Source organism: Formica exsecta, unplaced genomic scaffold (assembly GCF_003651465.1).
Source record: "Formica exsecta isolate Colony F162 unplaced genomic scaffold, ASM365146v1 scaffold393, whole genome shotgun sequence".
Lineage (NCBI taxonomy): Eukaryota > Metazoa > Arthropoda > Insecta > Hymenoptera > Formicidae > Formica > Formica exsecta.
In genome coordinates, this window is record NW_021851167.1 from 2,227,897 (window position 1) to 2,245,538 (window position 17,642).

The following is a 17,642-nucleotide window of genomic DNA, read 5'->3' on the forward strand; positions in this document are numbered from 1 at the left end:
CTCTCTCGAAATATCGATGAGACAATTTCACATGCATTTTCGTTTCACATGCTATTTCGTTTATTTTTTTTTTTCAGATCAAAGAGATGCGTACGGTAACACGCCGTTACATCTCGCTTGCGAGGAGAATCGCATAGAAGAGGCAAAGCTGCTGGCGGCGCGCGGAGCGGACCTGACGATCACCAACAAGGAGCGTAAGACTCCATTGGATCTCGCGAGTCCCGGATTGGTCCGACAGCTCGAGGAAATCAAGCAAGAGGCTGCATCAAAATAAAAACGCGCCCCCGTTTTTCGATTTAATTTACTATTTAAGTTTCATTTAAATACGTCCCCAATAAATTCATCACGATCAAGTTTCCTTCTCCAAATTTATTTTACCCCTCTCTTCTTTCTTTCTCTTTCTCTCACACACATACACACTATTTCTTTCTTATATATATGTAAAATGCGATTTAACGTTTGCGTTCGTTCTATATAAAATGTATCAAAAGTCCTTCATTCGATTATTCTTGTTATTTTTCGCTGCTTCGCGCCCCTTGACTCTTTCTCTTCAATCATCGGCATTGTATCGGTTAACTAAGTTTCCCCCAGGGAGAGGGAGATCGTTATTCCGTCGTGATTAATCTTAAGGCCGGAAACGCCACGGTATATTGTCGAAACGACTTTTGATTTTAATCTCGTGGAGTTAGTCCTCGTACTCGCGACGCGCCGATGTCAATTTGACAGTCCGCGTGACGCGCCGAATCGAACAAAAAAGCCAACACCTTTTCTCGACGCACGTATATACATAATTCACAGAAGTTCGAGAGCACATTGGACTGATACTCAATTAACATTCTCCTCGCCGTCGATGCTCTCATCCTGCGTCGTCGAGTCGTCGCCCGAGCCGCCGGTCTGCACGGAACCGCGTTTCAGCCTCGTGGAGCTCAGGCTTATCGGAGGACCACCGCCGCGCCTTTAAACAGAATCATACATTGCATTAATTAGACAATGTGTCTGGTCATTAAAGGAAGACCTGTGCAATTAGAAAACATACACCATCAGTCAGTAGTTTAAATGTACATTAATTTTTCAAGTCAAAATCTCCCATGTGATCTGAAAAGTTTAATTCTACTTGAAAAAACTTACTTTTAAAATTAAATGTCACAAATAATATTATGCAATAAATAAATAAATATAATGGATGAATATACAGAAATATAGAGCGAATAAAGCAATGAAAATTCTATCGAGCAGTTATTGATGAAAATCTATTAGATCAAATTAGACAAATTAGATCTGAATAAATTTACATTTAAAGTCCTTTTGTATGATACCTGATAATAAATGTTAAATGAAAATTCTCTGAAATGCGCAAAGCTCTTTGCACTATGTTGGAACAGGTGAGAAACTCTCTTAGAAATACATTTTAAACTATTGACCGGTAGCGTATATTGCAATAACCAAATAAAAAAAACATTCACAAACAACTGCATTCAAAAAGATGCAGGAGGTGTAGTATCTCGTTATCACACAAGGTAGCAGTCCAAGTCGACATTATTACTTTCAGGGTTAGCGGTTTCAAATTAACTGAAAGAGCTCGCTTAACTCACTGTAGCACACTGGGGAGACTAATGGGATTGTTTCCTAGCAAAAAACTCTCTCAGGTAGGATACCAATCGTTTTTTCTCTCTTGACACCTACACATGTCAGAAGTTGATCACTTCCTTCAAAGATAAAACACTACTTTAATACTGCCTCATTACGTTCGCCTAATGTTACAGATACGTATGGCCTAAAAAGTGTAACATAAAAAAGAGAATATATGTATATATATGTATAAATATTATATATAATCCAGAAGAGAATAATATCCTCTCGCTATATTTAATATCCTACAAATATTAAAGTCTTCATCTTTCTTTCGCTATTTTAGCAATCTTTTTATCTCTCATTGTTTAAGAACAGAAATAAAATCACCTGTATTTATTCTTCATCTGCGTCATTTCTCGATTGAGCTCCTCGTTCATTTCTATTAAGTCGTCCATCTCTCTCTGCGCTTTCCGCTTCAGGGTCTTATGCCTACTAATCTCCTCCTCCGCCTCGTCTAATTGTCTCTTCAACGCCTTCATCCTGACATTGACCTTCTCCGCCTGTTCTTTATACTGATCAGAGTTTCGTCTCTCATCCTCAAGTTGCAAATTTAATTCTTTCAATTTCTTTTCCAATTTGCGATTGATCTTTTGCTGGGCAAATCTCTCCTTGGCTTCGGTCTCGAGCTGCTCATCGAGATTGTTGATCTTCGACTCCAGCTGCTGTATCGTAGCCTTGGTCTTGGCACGTTGCGCAGTCTCCAGCTCGGTCAACTTGGCCTTGAGTTCCTTGTTTTGTCTCTCCAGTAGCATCTTGTGCGACTCCAATTTTTGCGTGGTAGATCGCTCGGTCGCCAAGTCTGTTGTCAACTGTTCAATCATAATCTGACCCTTTCTAGCGCGATCCATCACAATTTCAGCGTTCGATTGTTCTTCCTCCAGTTCTTCCTCTAAAGTGGCAATTCTCGCCTCCAGTCTACGTTTCTCATCCAACATCAGAGTACCTTTATTGGCATTGTTATTGACCTCTTCTTGTAACTCGTCCCTTTCGTTCTCGGCAATTCTTCTGGCGCGTTCGCTGCTGGCAAAGTCCTCTGTCAATTGCAACAGATCAGCTTCTAAGCTCTTAACCTTCCTTTCGGTTTCCTTCGAGGCAGTTGCCAATTCGTCTCTGGCAGCCCTGGCTTCCTCCGTCTCTCTGGTGCAATCCTTGATCTGAGTTTGAAGTTTCTTTAATTGCTTGAGCGCGTCCTCCTTCACCTTATTATGCATCTCCAATTGTTGTTCGATGTCCTTGTAATCTGCTTCCATTTTCTTACGCGCTGCGATAGCCGCAGCACGCTGTTTCCTCTCATCCTCAAGCTCCGCCTCGAGATCACGCAGCTGCTTCACCAGTCCTCGACGTTTCTCTTCCGCTTGCTCCTCCTTGGTCTGGAGATCGCGCTCAAACTGTGCTCGCAATGCCTGCATGTTCACTTCTAACCGCAGCTTAGCATCTTCAGTAAACTGTAACTCATCCTCCAACTCTTCTACTTGTGACTTCTGCTCTTGCAATTGCGACTCCAATGAGCGTTTCGCTTTCTCTAATTCGTGAACATTTTTATCAGCCGTACCTTGGTTATTTACCAATTCATCTAACTCCGATTGCAGACCTCGACGGACTCGTTCCAATTCCTCAACCTTCTCGTTAAGTTCGTCCAATTCGCGAGTCAAAGACAATACTCTTGTTTCCTTTTCACGTGCTTCTCTCTCCGCGGCGTCCCTTTGCTCCGCATACTGTTCGGACACAGCCTTCTCTTCAGCAAGCACCTTATCGAAATTCTTCTGCTTCTTCTCCAGCTCAAGTACTTTCGCTCGTTGCGCCTCCAGCTCGATGATACTGTCCTCCAGTTCCGCCTGAATCTTCTTCTTCGATTTGTCCAGTTTGTCATTGGCCGCCTGCAACTCCTCAACTTGCCGCTGAAGAGCCTCAATGTCTTTCGTGCAACGCTTTCTGATCTCCTCAAGAGCAGCGGCCGCTTCTGCTTCCTCGTCGGCGCGTTTCTTGGCCTCGGCCAGTTGTATATTCAAACTTAGCACTTGTTTATCCAAGGCACGTTTCGCTTCCTCCTCCTCTTCAAGTTGATCGTGCAGGCTTTCCTTTTCACTTTCTAATGCGCGTAACTTCGAACTAAGAGCCAATTTTTGCCGTGTTTCTTCTTCCAACTGTTGTTGAAGTTCGGTAAATTGTGATTCGCAGGTGGTCGACGCTTTCAACGCTGCAGATGCTTTTAGTTCGGCAGTTTCTAGTTGCTGCATCACGCTCTCTGCCTCTTGTTGCAATTTTGTCACTTTTTCGACCAATTCTTGCTTATTTCTCTCTACTTCGGCCAGTTTCGCGTTTATTTCAGCCAATTGTTGCTCTGCCTGCTTACGACGTCGATCTGACTCTTGTCTGCTTGCGCTGACCGATCTTAGTTCCGTCGCCAGATCGGCGTTCTCGGCTTCCAAGGAGCCTTTCGATTTCTCTAAACCTGCCTTCGTCTTTTTCAATACGTCCATTTGTTCATTCAAAGCAGTTAATTCTTGCGTGTGCTTGTGACGCATATCGGCGAGTATAGCTTCATGCGACGAAGTCTCCTCCTCTAGATTCTTTTTCAATGTCGCAAGTTCCTGCTCTCGTTTGCTTCTCAACTCCTGTTGAGCCGCGGTAGTGTCCAAAGAATCGAGCAATTCATTCTTCAGCGCTTCAAGTTCCTCATTTAGATCACGCTTCTGTTTCTCCGCTTTACCTCTAGCCGCTTTCTCGGCTTCTAAATCTTCCTGAAGCTCGGCTAATTGTGATTCCAATTCTCTGAGCGCTTTCTGAGCTTGCGCCTTAGCAGCGCTTTCCTCGTCCATTTTCGCCATAACTTGATTGAGTTCTTCCTCGCGTTTACCAAGCTGAAGCTGCAGTTCCTCAACTTGCGTTTTTCTCTCGGCCAATTGCTCCTTTAGATCCGAAACCTCAGTTTCGACCTTCCTCTTGGATCTATCCACCTCTTGACGTTGCTGATGATCCTTGAGAAGCCTCTCCTCGAGATCAGCAATTGTCGCTTCGTGTTTAGCTTTCAGTTTTGATAAGTGCTTTGCCTTCTCCTCTTCTTCTGCTAGAGTCTGCGAGAGATCATTGGCGCGCTCCTCAAGAATTTTCTTCTCCTTTAGCAACTTTTGATTGGTGTCGTCCGACAAGGCAAGATCTTCCTCTAATTTCTTGATCTTTGCATCGCATTGGACCTTCTCCAATTGCAATTTTTGTCTGGCAGCTTCCTCTTCCTCCAACTGCTCTTCCAAATCACTGATATTCAACTGTAGCTTTTTCTTCTCCTGAGTCAACGCGGCGCTTCTCTCTTCTTCTTCCTCGATACGCGCTTCCAGATCGTGCAAAATTTCCTCAAGTTCCTGTTTTCTTGCGGCCAATCGAGCTCTCATCTCTTCAGCTTCCGCGCAGAGCTCGACTTCCGCCTGCAGTTGCTCAGCCAGCATAGTTTTCTCTTCAATCGCCTGCTGATATTTACGCTCGTACTCCTGAGCCGAGTGCAGCTGTAACTCCAGCTTATCGCGAACTTGCTTCAGCTCATCCTCTTTTTGCGTAAGTTTCTCCTCTTGCTTAGTGACTTCCAACAATGGTTTCACCTTAGTATACAGCCGCCACCATTGCCAGTTACGCAGCTTCAAGTAGGCCGCGCAGTTTCTCTGAATAATGCGAATCGCATTAAGCTGTTGCAGACGCTTCTGATAATTACGCCTAGCCAAAAAACCGCGACAGAAAGCCTGGAAATTGACGATTATATCCGTGATCTTGTAGTCTCTTTCCTCTTCTAAATGTGCCAACACTCCGGCGCGGAAAAAGATTTTAGATTGTCCAACGCGATAAAGGTTCGGATCCAACTCCAATGCTTGAATCTATAATAAAAAAAACCAGTTTACGATTTAACTATATATGTTCTCATTATCATGAATCAAGATACATGAATATAAAAATACATACCATTTTTTCGCAAGCCTTCTTCCCATCCATAAATCCCTTGGGAATAGCATTCGGAGTGAGTAGTTCATAGCGTTGCCTAAATTCTTGAAACGGAATTCTGTTGGGAAAACCTTGCCGGCAGATGCGAATACCCTCCAATACTCCATTGCACCGAAGTTGATCTAGCACGAGCGGCGCATCAATCTTACCAGCTCTCTTCTCGTGATTCGGAATTATACACCTGACAAAGTTCGGATTCGTATTGCGCAATGTCACCATCAATTTGGCCAACTGTTCTTTGTACAATTGCGAGACTGTTCTGAACATGCCCTTCCTCGTCCTCGCGCCGAACTGCGTATCCGTGAGTGCCTGCTGCGCCATACCGACAATCTCGGCGTCCTTCCAGATGTGACACACGAACGGATCCTGCGAGGCTTGCAGAAGACTGACAACGTTCTCGTTCAACGGGTCCATGTTTTTCATCAGCCACTTGGCGGCAGAATAGTCTACCTTGCCGGCATAATGGATAATCGCGAAGTCGGCCACGCCGCGGAAATCGGTCTTCATGAACTTCGGATGGACGCTATGAGCGCCAACCAGCTTTTCCACAAAGGTTTTGTCCGTGGCTTTGGGGAACCAACATTCCTCATCCAAGAGCGCCATAATACCCATCGGTTTGTCAATCAGATCAATTGTTGGCTGCAAATCCAATCCGAAGTCGATAAACTTCCATTCGATGCCTTCACGTTGATACTCCTCCTGCTCCAGAATGAACATCGTGTGATTGAACAACTGTTGCAGCTTCTCATTCGTGTAATTGATACATAGCTGCTCGAAGGAGTTCAACTCGAATATCTCAAAACCGGCCATGTCCAGTATGCCAATGAAGCTGGCACCCTGTCGCTTCGTTCTGTCCAGAGACCTGTTGATCCTATTCACCAACCAACGGAACATCCTCTCGTAGCAGGCCTTCGAGATCGCCTCCACGGCGAATTCCACTTGTTCCTTCGTCTGCGCCTTCGTCACAAAATCACGGCCGACCTTAATGCGCGGCTTCAGGAAGGCTTTCGTCATCTCGGTAACGCTCAGACCTAACAGATGCGAGATTTTCTGTGCCACCGTGTTGTCAGGCAACGTCGCCTGATCGGAATTCCGTTCCTGACGAAATTGCATCGAGCCAAACAACATCACGGCGGAAACGATACGGAAGATGGAGGAAAAGTCCTCGTTGGTCATGCCCATGATGTGCATCGACTTTACTGTGGAGAAGAACTCGGCGGAATCGTCGACACCTGGCACCGGTAGAGCCCCGTTCGACAGGAAGGGATAGTGTTTCGGATCTTCTAATATAAATTCCTCTGAAAAAAATGTCGACCCATTTATATGTTACTGAACGCAATTAACAGAACGTAAAAAAAAATATTGGAAATTCCTTGTTTCTTGTGACTTACTTTTCTGTTCCGGCGAGGCACCTGCCAATAGTTGATAAAATATATGAAAAGTCCTTTCATCTTTCGCTTGTCGAATAGCTCTCGATTTTTCCAAAAGATATGTCTCGATGTTTGCACCGGCTATATAACCGGATGCGTCAAAATTTATTCTGATAAATTTACCCTACAACATGTGCATTACATATGCCATCACAATTCTGATAATTGAAAATGGAAAAAATAATAACATGCTAACAGTAACATAAAACTAAAGTAAAACTAAAATTGCATACTAAAATCATCAATATGTATTTTAATATGCAACTGCTTTAGCTTCATCTGTGTAGCTAAAGCAAAAAATTATTGATACAACTTACGAAACGAGACGAGTTATCGTTCTTCACGGTCTTCGCATTGCCAAATGCCTCTAAAATTGGATTTGCCTGAAGAAGCTGTTGCTCCAACTCGCCCTATGATGAAAAAAAATTTCAACAATCAATAGCGAACATTGTTTGCTAGGAATATGCATTTTTCGAGATTGATAAAAATAGCGTTAAGAAAGAAAGTAAAAATATCGCGTATATTGAGAAATAATACGACATAAAAGAACTTGTGTACCGTTCTTTTCGACAACATTTTTCGAGATTGATAAAAATAGCGTTTAAGAAAGAAAGTAAAAATATCGCGTATATTGAGAAATAATACGACATAAAAGAACTTGTGTACCGTTCTTTTCGACATAAAGCAAATGACACCAACTAATTGCCCCCATTTCGATGAGTTCTTTCAAATTTTTCAAATATGTGAAAATATTATGGAAAGCATTATTATGGAAAACTGCGAAAAAAATCTCTCATATACAAAACAAATGTTCAGACAAAAAATAATTTTAAATTATTAAAATTTAAAAATACTATTTAATATAAAAATATTATTTAAAAATACTAAAAACATTCATGATTTATTTAACAAATATATAAGATAATATGATCAACAATATATATTAAATAAAATATTATATTATATACTCTATATATATATACTATTAATTTATTATATCTAAATAAATATTAAATTTTATGATACGAATTAACTTTAAAAAGAAATATTGAATAAAATAGAATATGCATGTAAAATTGTGATACTAAATATTTTGCCAAAAATATAAAACAGCAGCGTGTCTTTTTAACACCAAATATATACAATAGCATTAAATATGTACAATATATACAAAACTAATTTAAAAAATAGCGAGATAAGTGACAACTATAATAATCGCTATTTAAAAATAGCGAAGGCTTAAAAGAGTAAAAGAGACATCGAAACTGAATCTGTCGTTTCGAAACATCCATCATTTGCATATGAAAACATAAATTGATTCGGTCCACTTATCTTAAATGAACATAAAAAGCGTGAAAATTTTCGTCTAAAGGAATTTCAAATAGTAAATCACCGTGAGCTTTATTAAAAAATAAGCAATTCTATGGCGTTGAATTAAGAAAAATTTCTATGTACAAATATAAAACATTAATCTCTTTCTTCATATGTTAGAATATTATTTCAAAATATAGAAGATTTTTTAACGAAATCATAGATACAATTTTAAACGAAATTTTTCACGCGTTCTTCTTGCTTGCACGATAACGTAACATGATTACAAAAGCGTATTACACGTATCAAGCATCGAAGATCGACTTTTAACTCTGGCGACTTGTTAAACTGGAGCGTATCAGAAGGATAAAAAAAAGAACAAACTGGTTAAACAATGATAATCGACGACAAAGCAAGCTATAGGACAAAACACTTATCACGACACCACACCAGTGTTAATATTATTTCCTCCCACTTTCTTTCTCCCTGTTTCACGTTAATTACCGCAAACTTTTCCGTGACACTCCCAGATCCCTGGATCCGCAAGCAGCAGGAAAAAAAGAGGTATGGGAAATCTTTGTTAGCCACGAGAGAGCTGTGACAATATCGCGACGATTAGTTTCTCAGAAGGATAACGAGTGGAATGATACAATTACATATTTAGACGCGAGAATCGTGCAGGTACCGAGAGAACGTTATACTATTATATTATTATCGCATTACGTTCATTGTTTGAAGTACGGTTTATTTTAATCCATTTTTTCTGATACAAATGGATTATAATCATAAACATAACTCGTATACAAGCATCCTACACGTTTTATTTATACATCTATGCAATTTATATCATATTTTTTTAGAATACACTCTCGAGAGTGCGTGACGTTATGGCAATATATCCTGATCTCTCTCGGTACATGCGTCACTGGAGATGAATCGAAAATCAAAAGCTGTCTGTTAGTAGAGGGGTGGATAAGCGGGAAAATAATACGAAGCTCCGTGCCGCAGGCGTCTTTAGCCGCCTGAGCCGGGGCCTCTCTTGTTTCTTTCGTTGACTTACTATGATTAATGCCGGGCTCGGAGTCTAGGTGGGCGGCCGCCAAAAGTCAGCACCGAAAATAAAAGAATTTTCAGCATTAGATCACAGAATCGACCATGGCGTGTCTTTCGGGTCGCGCGTCTTTCATCCTTGGTCCGTACGGGTTTCTTTACGCTCGTATACCGAACGGCAGGTATGCGAAAAACCGACCGAACGATTGAGAATTGCGTAAAAATAAAATTGGATTTATAATGAAAGAATCGATATTGTTCAGACTTGTTTTATAATTTTGATTTCAGTTTTGGGACAAAGTAGATTTGCAAATAAATCCCTTAAATGCACCGACTTTGCATAATTTACTTCCAATATTAATATTAGGTATGTAATACAGTCGCGTCATTATTTTTTGAAATTACAATTATCGGTAGATTTAGAAAAATCAGTCTTGTATTAATTATATCGAAAATTAAGGAATCTTAGCGGAGAATTAAATTTCATTTTTTGGCAGTTAATTTCATATAAATTTTATGGAGAAATTTAATTTCTATGGATCTTAATTTTTCTAAGGTATTCGCAAATTTATTATCAAAAAATCAAATTGAAAAAAAAATAATAATAATAATAATAATAACTCGGCACAACTGCGGGACATTCTATACAGTCGGGAAGCAACGCCCCGATCGAAATGGTTTGAAATGTCCATAGTGGCGAGTTGGCGAAACAAGCGAGCTTATTTGCTCTTGTGCATGCGAAACGATCAGGAATGTGCTGGCTGTGAACAAAAGTAAGACGATAATGCAGCCGATGCGATAGCATGCAGTCGTACCGTAGGCGAGTGTTCTCATTTCATGAATTTTTTTTTTTTTACACATACACTTATAAATTCTGCGCGATCGGCGGTCGAGAAGAAACGTCAAGAAGAAATCTGATACGCTGAAAAAGGTCAGATCTTCTCAAGATTCGTGCATGCACAATCGAGCTCAACGAGACTGTTTCCCAGCCGATCGTTATATAATTTTTTGAAAGACTTGTTTAACGTTAAAATATCAATTATCTGATTTAAATTGACATTAGTGATCGATTTTAACCGCACTTTTTATTTTTCTAGAAGAAAGTAAGATAAAATAAGATTCTAAAAACATAGCGCGTCTTTATACATATTTATCTAATTTATTCAAAAGACAAGAGCATCATACAATATTAAATTATTCTCTCAAGTCAGGTTTCTATTTACATTTTCTCTCTATAAGAAAAACCACCCTGAATATTTATCAAAGAATAGATCCCTATCACCATTTCATTGACCATGTTATTTATTCACTACAATTTAAATTCGATCCATTTACTGTACAAAGTATTAGATACGTGCCTTATATGCGTATACTTATTATATATCTACAAGCTATGTACATAAATATATAACGACTCGATCTAATAGAGACCGTTAAAATATCAGATTGATAACGCGAGAACTCAATTGCGTCAATTGCAAGTTCTCTATTCGATCTGCGAGGATTAATTTACGATTGCGACCGCAACAAAGCGCGATAATGACCGTCGATTACAAACTCGTACTATATATCGTTGTACAGGACGTTGCATCGAAATCTCATGGCTTTCTTTGTTTGCCTTATTGTTGGATATTTAGAAATATAATCAAGAAAACTCTGCTAAGATTGAAGATCATAAAAAGGGTCTACGGTTTATAAAATTTTCACTAAATGAAATCGCTCCGAAACTTGTTCAGAGATTTACAGCCGGAGGAAAACGCACGGGGGAAGGAAAGATATCTAATAAAAAGGCCTATATATTTTTTTTATCCACGGTTCGTGCTTAGATTCTACGCTCGTGGGATGAGTCACGCGCGGGCAAGCCAGCTCGCGTGACTCAAGAGAATCAGAAAAGAGACTCGGTCCGATAAGTGGATCGTTTGTCTGGAAAAGGAGAGGTCCTCTTCGTGCGCGCGTGTCTCTCCGATTCTGTCCTCCTCCCTCTTTTCCGGGAGCTATCGCGAGCAACGTATAGTATGTGAGCGACGCAATACAGATCGATTAGGCTTAATCGACGTATAAACAAGCGTCCATCCTTCGCTTCGAGAGAGCCGTATACGTAAGAGCGCGACTTATGGTGATCGAAAATGTGTTAAGGCTCTCCCGCGACCGACCTTCGATCGAGTGGAAGGAGGTAGCCCCGATGTGAATCTTTGAAAGGAATAAAGGTTTCTCCCCCATATTGCTCCTCGCAATGACTTTTTTTGGTGTTTTCGGCTGTCTCTCTCGCGAGAATCTAGAATCTTTCTATTTATATATTTAAATATATTTTTTGATTTTTTAATGCTTTCTGATTATAATATATAAAGCAGTTTAATGTTTTTTTCACTTTTGTTATTTCTCGAGTGACGGATTCAACATTATCAAAATATCTAATGCTTTTTTGAGTGAAACTACTTGTGTATCGCACTCTGTATATATTTTATCCCGTGCATACTATCTTTTGCTAACCCTTGACGTTGTACAACCTCTCTAAAATACTTGCGAAGGTCTGTTTACGTTTAACATATGGTCGCGATTATTTCTTCTTAAATTTTTATCCGTCTTATGAGCGCCGAAATAGCCATATGACTTGTAAAATTTACAAAAACGGTTACGAGACTCGCGGAGCAGACGGAGTGAAAAATGGATGTTATCAAATGGAGCTTACAGCTACATCCTTTTTTATTCGCCTTCTATCCAAACCTCGGCATAATTTGCGATTCATAAAAAAACAGCTCGCCCCTTGCATCTTTTCTCGATTTATTAATAACGTTGCGCTTCGTGAGATGATCGGATTATATGTATACTTCCTTCAAGTATCCCGGCGAAACGCACGAGAACAAAGGAGCCACTGTACACGAACCTGTACAGCAGAGGCTCTCAACAATCTCGTGTATGTATGTGTATACGCGAGCTCGATTCTTAATAAATATTTTTAAAAAATTCTTGAGCGCTCCTTTTATGTCTCTCTCTAAATGATGTTAATTCATTACTGTGTCTGTGAAGTTGGCACGACGTTTTACGAATTTAAAAAAAAAATCGTAAAACGTCGTGCCAACTTCACAGACACTTCATTACTTATATAAAAAGAATTTATAAAGAGACATTCACGATTAAATCTTTTTTATCGTAACATTTGTATCTTTCTTAAAAAACAATTATTATAATCTACAAGACATGACATTTGACGTGCGCTGTCTTAGAATCAAAAATTGATAGTATTAATGACAAAATAAAATCTGTTCAACCGATGATGCAAAGAATCTTAATGAGATTTGCACAAACTGCTTGCCTTTCTCCGTAGATCGAGAGAAAATTCGTTAATGACGAATATGGAATTTGTGATACCGCGTGGTAAGGACGTCACGATTCGGATATTGAGGTTACACTTCCGGCAGTGGCAGCGAGGTTTTCCGAGCTTTGGAAAGGCTGACGCGATTGCGGCGAGCACAGCGATGACTCAATCACGCGAAATTTCGATGCTTTCAGCGCCGATGGTTTGTATTCTAATCGCGCATGACGAGCGAATGTGGTCATCCGGCTGTAAAGTCTTTGTAATATAAACACTTTAGCTATCTATATATCGAGGCGGACTCAACATAATGATCTATGATAGTTATTTGCGTACAACATTCGAATGGTTAGGAAAATCATTTTTGAGATTTTCTCCATAATGTAAAAAAAAATGAAGATTGTTATGTTAAGAATCCAGTATATTTTACCAGTATAAAAAATTGTCTTTTAAGAATTTTTTTTTTAATATTAAAAATGATTTTTTTGATCGTTGGACAAAGAAAAATTCAATATTCAAGATTTTAAAATACTGACTGTTTAAACATCAATAAAAATAAATCTAAAACGCCAGGAAGAAAAATTTCTAATATTCTTCAGAAAAATTACTACAAATCATAAATTTTCCACTCCTAGAGTTGACGTTGGGCGCTTAATATTAAAAATATTAATTAAAATATCGGCTTGTTTGTCGATATTTCTTCAATTAAAAAGGCGTTTGTATATGATCGTATCAGCTGATCTTTCGCTTCAGTCCAAATCTAGGAAATAAGCATGTTTCACGACGTATCGACGAAAAAGATGAATAAAGAACGCGCTAAATAATTGACTAAACACGTTCATGGCCGAGCATTGTAGACGTACATAATCATGATTGTTCCGGTAACACGCCCCTGTGGTTAAATCTATTCGCTAAATAGCGTATCATTTGTAGTGGTTCCTTGTCGATATTGTCTGTTATTGGTCATTAAACTTAACGACGTATTATACTTGCGAGTAAACGTTTATATGTAAACGTAATTGCGTAGAATAACTACAACCTCTCGACTGTTACACGCGATTACTATCATTTTTAGGGTGAAAAAAATGGAGGAAGACGCGATACGTAAAACAAGATGGTATTTATTAAAGTAACTAAGTTAATAAACACCATATTGCTTCAGTTACACCTGCTTCAAATTATAGTCATCGCATACATTATCCTGTGTACTGCCTTTCTACGATAAAAACGTCCCGCCAACAGTCTATATATATCGAATATTTCTACCAATTTAAATTTTAAAAAATTTATAGTTGAAAAAAAATCCGCAAGCTCCACGATAAGCTCAAACTTATTAGCATATTTTATGAATATTACGAAGTCTCCGCTTTTTAATCAATCTAAAATAGGCGTATTTCCAGAAACGAAGATCTCTCCACGTCTCTTCGAGAAGCTCCCGATAGATTGAAAGGAACATTTGCATTTACGAGAGCGAGATTTCTCTATTGGAGTATATCGAGAGGTTAAATGTGATTTTCTTCTCGTGTAAACCGCGATGCGGCTCAATTAAGAAGCGGCTCGCGCGCGTATCTCTTTGCCGAGCGAACGCGTGTACGTGAAATAAAATAATGGATTCGCCGCGCGACGGAAACCGCCGCGAGTGTTAATCGACGAGCGTGCGTTGTGACTTACCGCGTTAGACTTGGGTTTCGACGCGGCTACATAAGCCAAATATTGAATCACTTTCTTCGTGTTCTCGGTTTTGCCGGCGCCGGACTCGCCGGTGCACAAAATTGATTGGTCTTCGCGATCTGTAACAAGTACGAAATAATAATGCAATTGTATATAAACCCCGCTCTCTAAATAAAATATAATATAATATAATTTTATATACATTTTATATTAATGCAATTTATGCTCAAGCAAAAACTATACTTTGTCGACTTGAAATTATCTTTTCGAATATTAAATTTTAATATAACGGCTAATAATACATTATGACTTATGATAAGCCGTTCATAGAAAGTTCTAATTACCTTGCAACATGGAGCGATAAGCCGTATCAGTAATGGCAAAGACGTGCGGCGGCACTTCATGTCTCTTGATGCCTTTGTATCTTTCCATGATCTTCTCTGTGTATATCGGCAGTCTTTTATAAGGGTTTACTACGACGCAGAAGAGGCCAGAGTATGTCTGCAAAAAAAAAAAAAAATGTTTGATAATATTGTTATGATTGATTATATCAGAATATTTTATATCACTATAAATAAATTGACACAAGTTTTTAATATTAGATTCTTTTTTCTTTTATCGAAGTATATATCCTTGGATAAACAAAACAAATTCCGTGTTATTCATTAATTAATGAAGCTATTAGTTTCATCTCTACTTTGATTCATATCTTTCGCAAATAAATAAAAACAAAAGCATTTCAGCTTCATCTCAATGCACGTATTTTGCGGGCTCATAAATCGATAAAAATTATTTGACAGCAAAAAAATTAATTTCTTTCATTTTAAGTATAGTTCTCTCTTATGCCGGAGGGAGATGCGGGGTGATTTTTTTGTAAAGGGGTTGTAGCTTAATAATCAAAATGCATGTATTTTAAGAGTTTATTCTTCGAATTTTGTACTTTTCGCAATACAATGTATTTTTATTTTTTCTAATATTTCTCTCTTGAGCTGCATCAATTAAATAGTTGTTTGGGGATTAAAAGGGTGAGCTTAAAAATCGAAATTATATTAGTTTGAAAGCTCATAAATAGCTCTTAATAATGTCGCAAAGATTGATTCAATATTTTTATTTTTACGTGGCAAAGAGGGGGGGGGGGGCGCCAGCTCGATAGGAGTCTTTTATTCATATCTCTCGAAGCTAAATAAAAGCGAAAGCGTTCACTTTCCGTTCTATTCATGCGACCTAATTGTTTCGGAGAGCATTGTTTCCGCTGACACCGAGGAGCATTCCAGGAATTCTCTCGCGATAGCGCGAGAAGGACTACGAACGGCACGTGAAGCTCGATGGAATGTCCGATCAATGACGTCACGTTCACTATGCCATGCCGATGCGCGAGCGAAATGGAGAACGAAGAGAGTAAGAGAAAGAGATCCATATATACAGACATTTACAGGTGTACGCGCGCGGATACATACACACGCATACACACACACACACTTTTCTGGTGTTCGCCGCTCACCGGCGTCTTCTACCTCCACGCTCTCCCTTTCTCGCTCGGTTTCTCTTGGTCTTCACTTTAGTTAGCACGTTTCTCCACGCCGATACGCATATGCATACGGGCTCTGGCTAACGTTATTGTACGACTGGTGGTTCCGAAACCAAGAGCCTTGACTCTCGCTCACAAAACGAACCATGCCATTTCCAAGAAATTGAATCGACAAAAAATATTCGGGACTTAAAAGATAAACCATGTAAAAAAACTTGTGCATGTGTGTATTCTCCGACTAGTAGATAATTCCATTACATTTTTATCGAGGATGCGTGAATTGAATTATGAAGGATTATCGAGGCGAGAGAAAATGCGACGTAATTGCGTGCTAGATTTTTTAAACCTCTCGATTTTGAGATAAAGAATTACTTGCAAGGATATAATCACATATATACGCTCCGTTATATTCTATTATGTTTGTGTGTGCGATCTCGTCCTTTCAGAAATATTCTTTATCTTAAAATCTAGGAATTTAAAAGCAATAAAATACAATCAGTTGACAGACATTACTTAAACGCGAATTATTGCACTGATTAAGTAACACTTCGTTCACTTAATACTCGTTTTAATGCCTACTTGATTCCCGCCAGACAGTGTTTAAAAAAAAATCCGGTGATATTTTAATTTTCAATTAAAATATTATAAATGATAATGACGTATTACAGCTATCTAATTAGATCTAAGATTCTTAATGAGATTAGAGATAGAATAACGTAGAATAATGCTATTGTTATCTTGTATTGCGGACCTTCTTACTTTGAGATAATTCACTTTTTAAAATACAAACTATTGTTTTAAGATACTTCCTTTATTTTTGCGATAAGATAAAATCTTATCTACCGGATACATATTAATCTGATAAAAAATTACATTTAGTTTAAATTATGAAATCAAATAGATCGAATCAATCATAAATATATTATATATTTAATTATATTGTTTGAAACAAGGTAAAATAAATTTGAATAATGTACTTTTTATATAAATTTATTTTTGTGTTGTGTATGTGTGTGTGTGTGCGCGCGCACGCGTACATAATTTTAACAGATCTTTTTTTAATTTTTGATTTTAAAAGATTAAAAAAATTTTTAATTATTTATTTTTAACTACGCCTATTTAAAAATCACACACATTATATACATATATGTATAGTAGTTAAGGCTTAGTTAAAAATGAATAATTAAAAATTAAAAATTAATAAATAAAATAACAACAATACGACAATAACGACATAAAAAATGTTTCACGTCACTGCTATACAACAAGCAAATATTTATATGATGTCTCAGCAACAGACAGCCCCTATGCCGACTAACGAAGGGACGCGTAATCTCTGTCGAGCGCGCGATATCAAAACGGAGCAAAGTTATTTAACCTTTTATCAAGCGCAAGTACATGCAAAAGGCACCATCCACAATTGTCTCGTAAACCGTAAAATGATGTTTATGTGTTTCTCCTCCCCAGTACTATTTAGCAGCATTATTACTTCTCATCGTGACGTGAACTTTCTCTTCATTATAAAATCTTTTGTACATAAAAAATATGTCACGTTGCCATTTTGCTTAAAATATAAAAAAAAATATTAATAATTTTATCTTTGTTAATACAATTGAACTTCTGTCTACAATAAAGCAATTATTTTATATACGAATTGATCGATTTGCATCATTTATGTATATCGTATATATATATATATATATATATATTACGTAGCAAG

General features: G+C 38.3%; 2 protein-coding genes across 3 annotated transcripts in view; one reads left to right on the top strand and one right to left on the bottom strand.

Annotated features, from left to right (window-relative positions):
• The window catches only part of LOC115239649 (26S proteasome non-ATPase regulatory subunit 10-like), a 2,580-nt gene extending 2,227 nt beyond the window's left edge, over nt 1–353 (top strand). The window contains exon 4 of the mRNA XM_029814276.1: nt 78–353. Within this exon, the coding sequence (XP_029670136.1) occupies nt 78–274 (197 nt within the window). The 3' untranslated portion in view covers nt 275–353. The remainder of the gene's footprint in view (nt 1–77) is intronic.
• Nucleotides 354–509: 156 nt separating this feature from the next.
• Nucleotides 510–17,642, bottom strand: part of LOC115239648 (myosin heavy chain, non-muscle) — a 32,555-nt gene continuing 15,422 nt past the window's right edge. For both annotated transcript variants that reach the window (XM_029814274.1, XM_029814275.1), the window contains exons 3-11: nt 14,739–14,895; nt 14,395–14,513; nt 9,421–9,444; nt 8,865–8,894; nt 7,367–7,459; nt 7,011–7,173; nt 5,581–6,917; nt 1,960–5,495; nt 510–955 (exon numbers count right to left, since the gene is read on the bottom strand). In XM_029814274.1, coding sequence (XP_029670134.1) covers nt 826–955; nt 1,960–5,495; nt 5,581–6,917; nt 7,011–7,173; nt 7,367–7,459; nt 8,865–8,894; nt 9,421–9,444; nt 14,395–14,513; nt 14,739–14,895 — 5,589 coding nt within the window. In that variant the 3' untranslated portion in view covers nt 510–825. The remainder of the gene's footprint in view (nt 956–1,959; nt 5,496–5,580; nt 6,918–7,010; nt 7,174–7,366; nt 7,460–8,864; nt 8,895–9,420; nt 9,445–14,394; nt 14,514–14,738; nt 14,896–17,642) is intronic.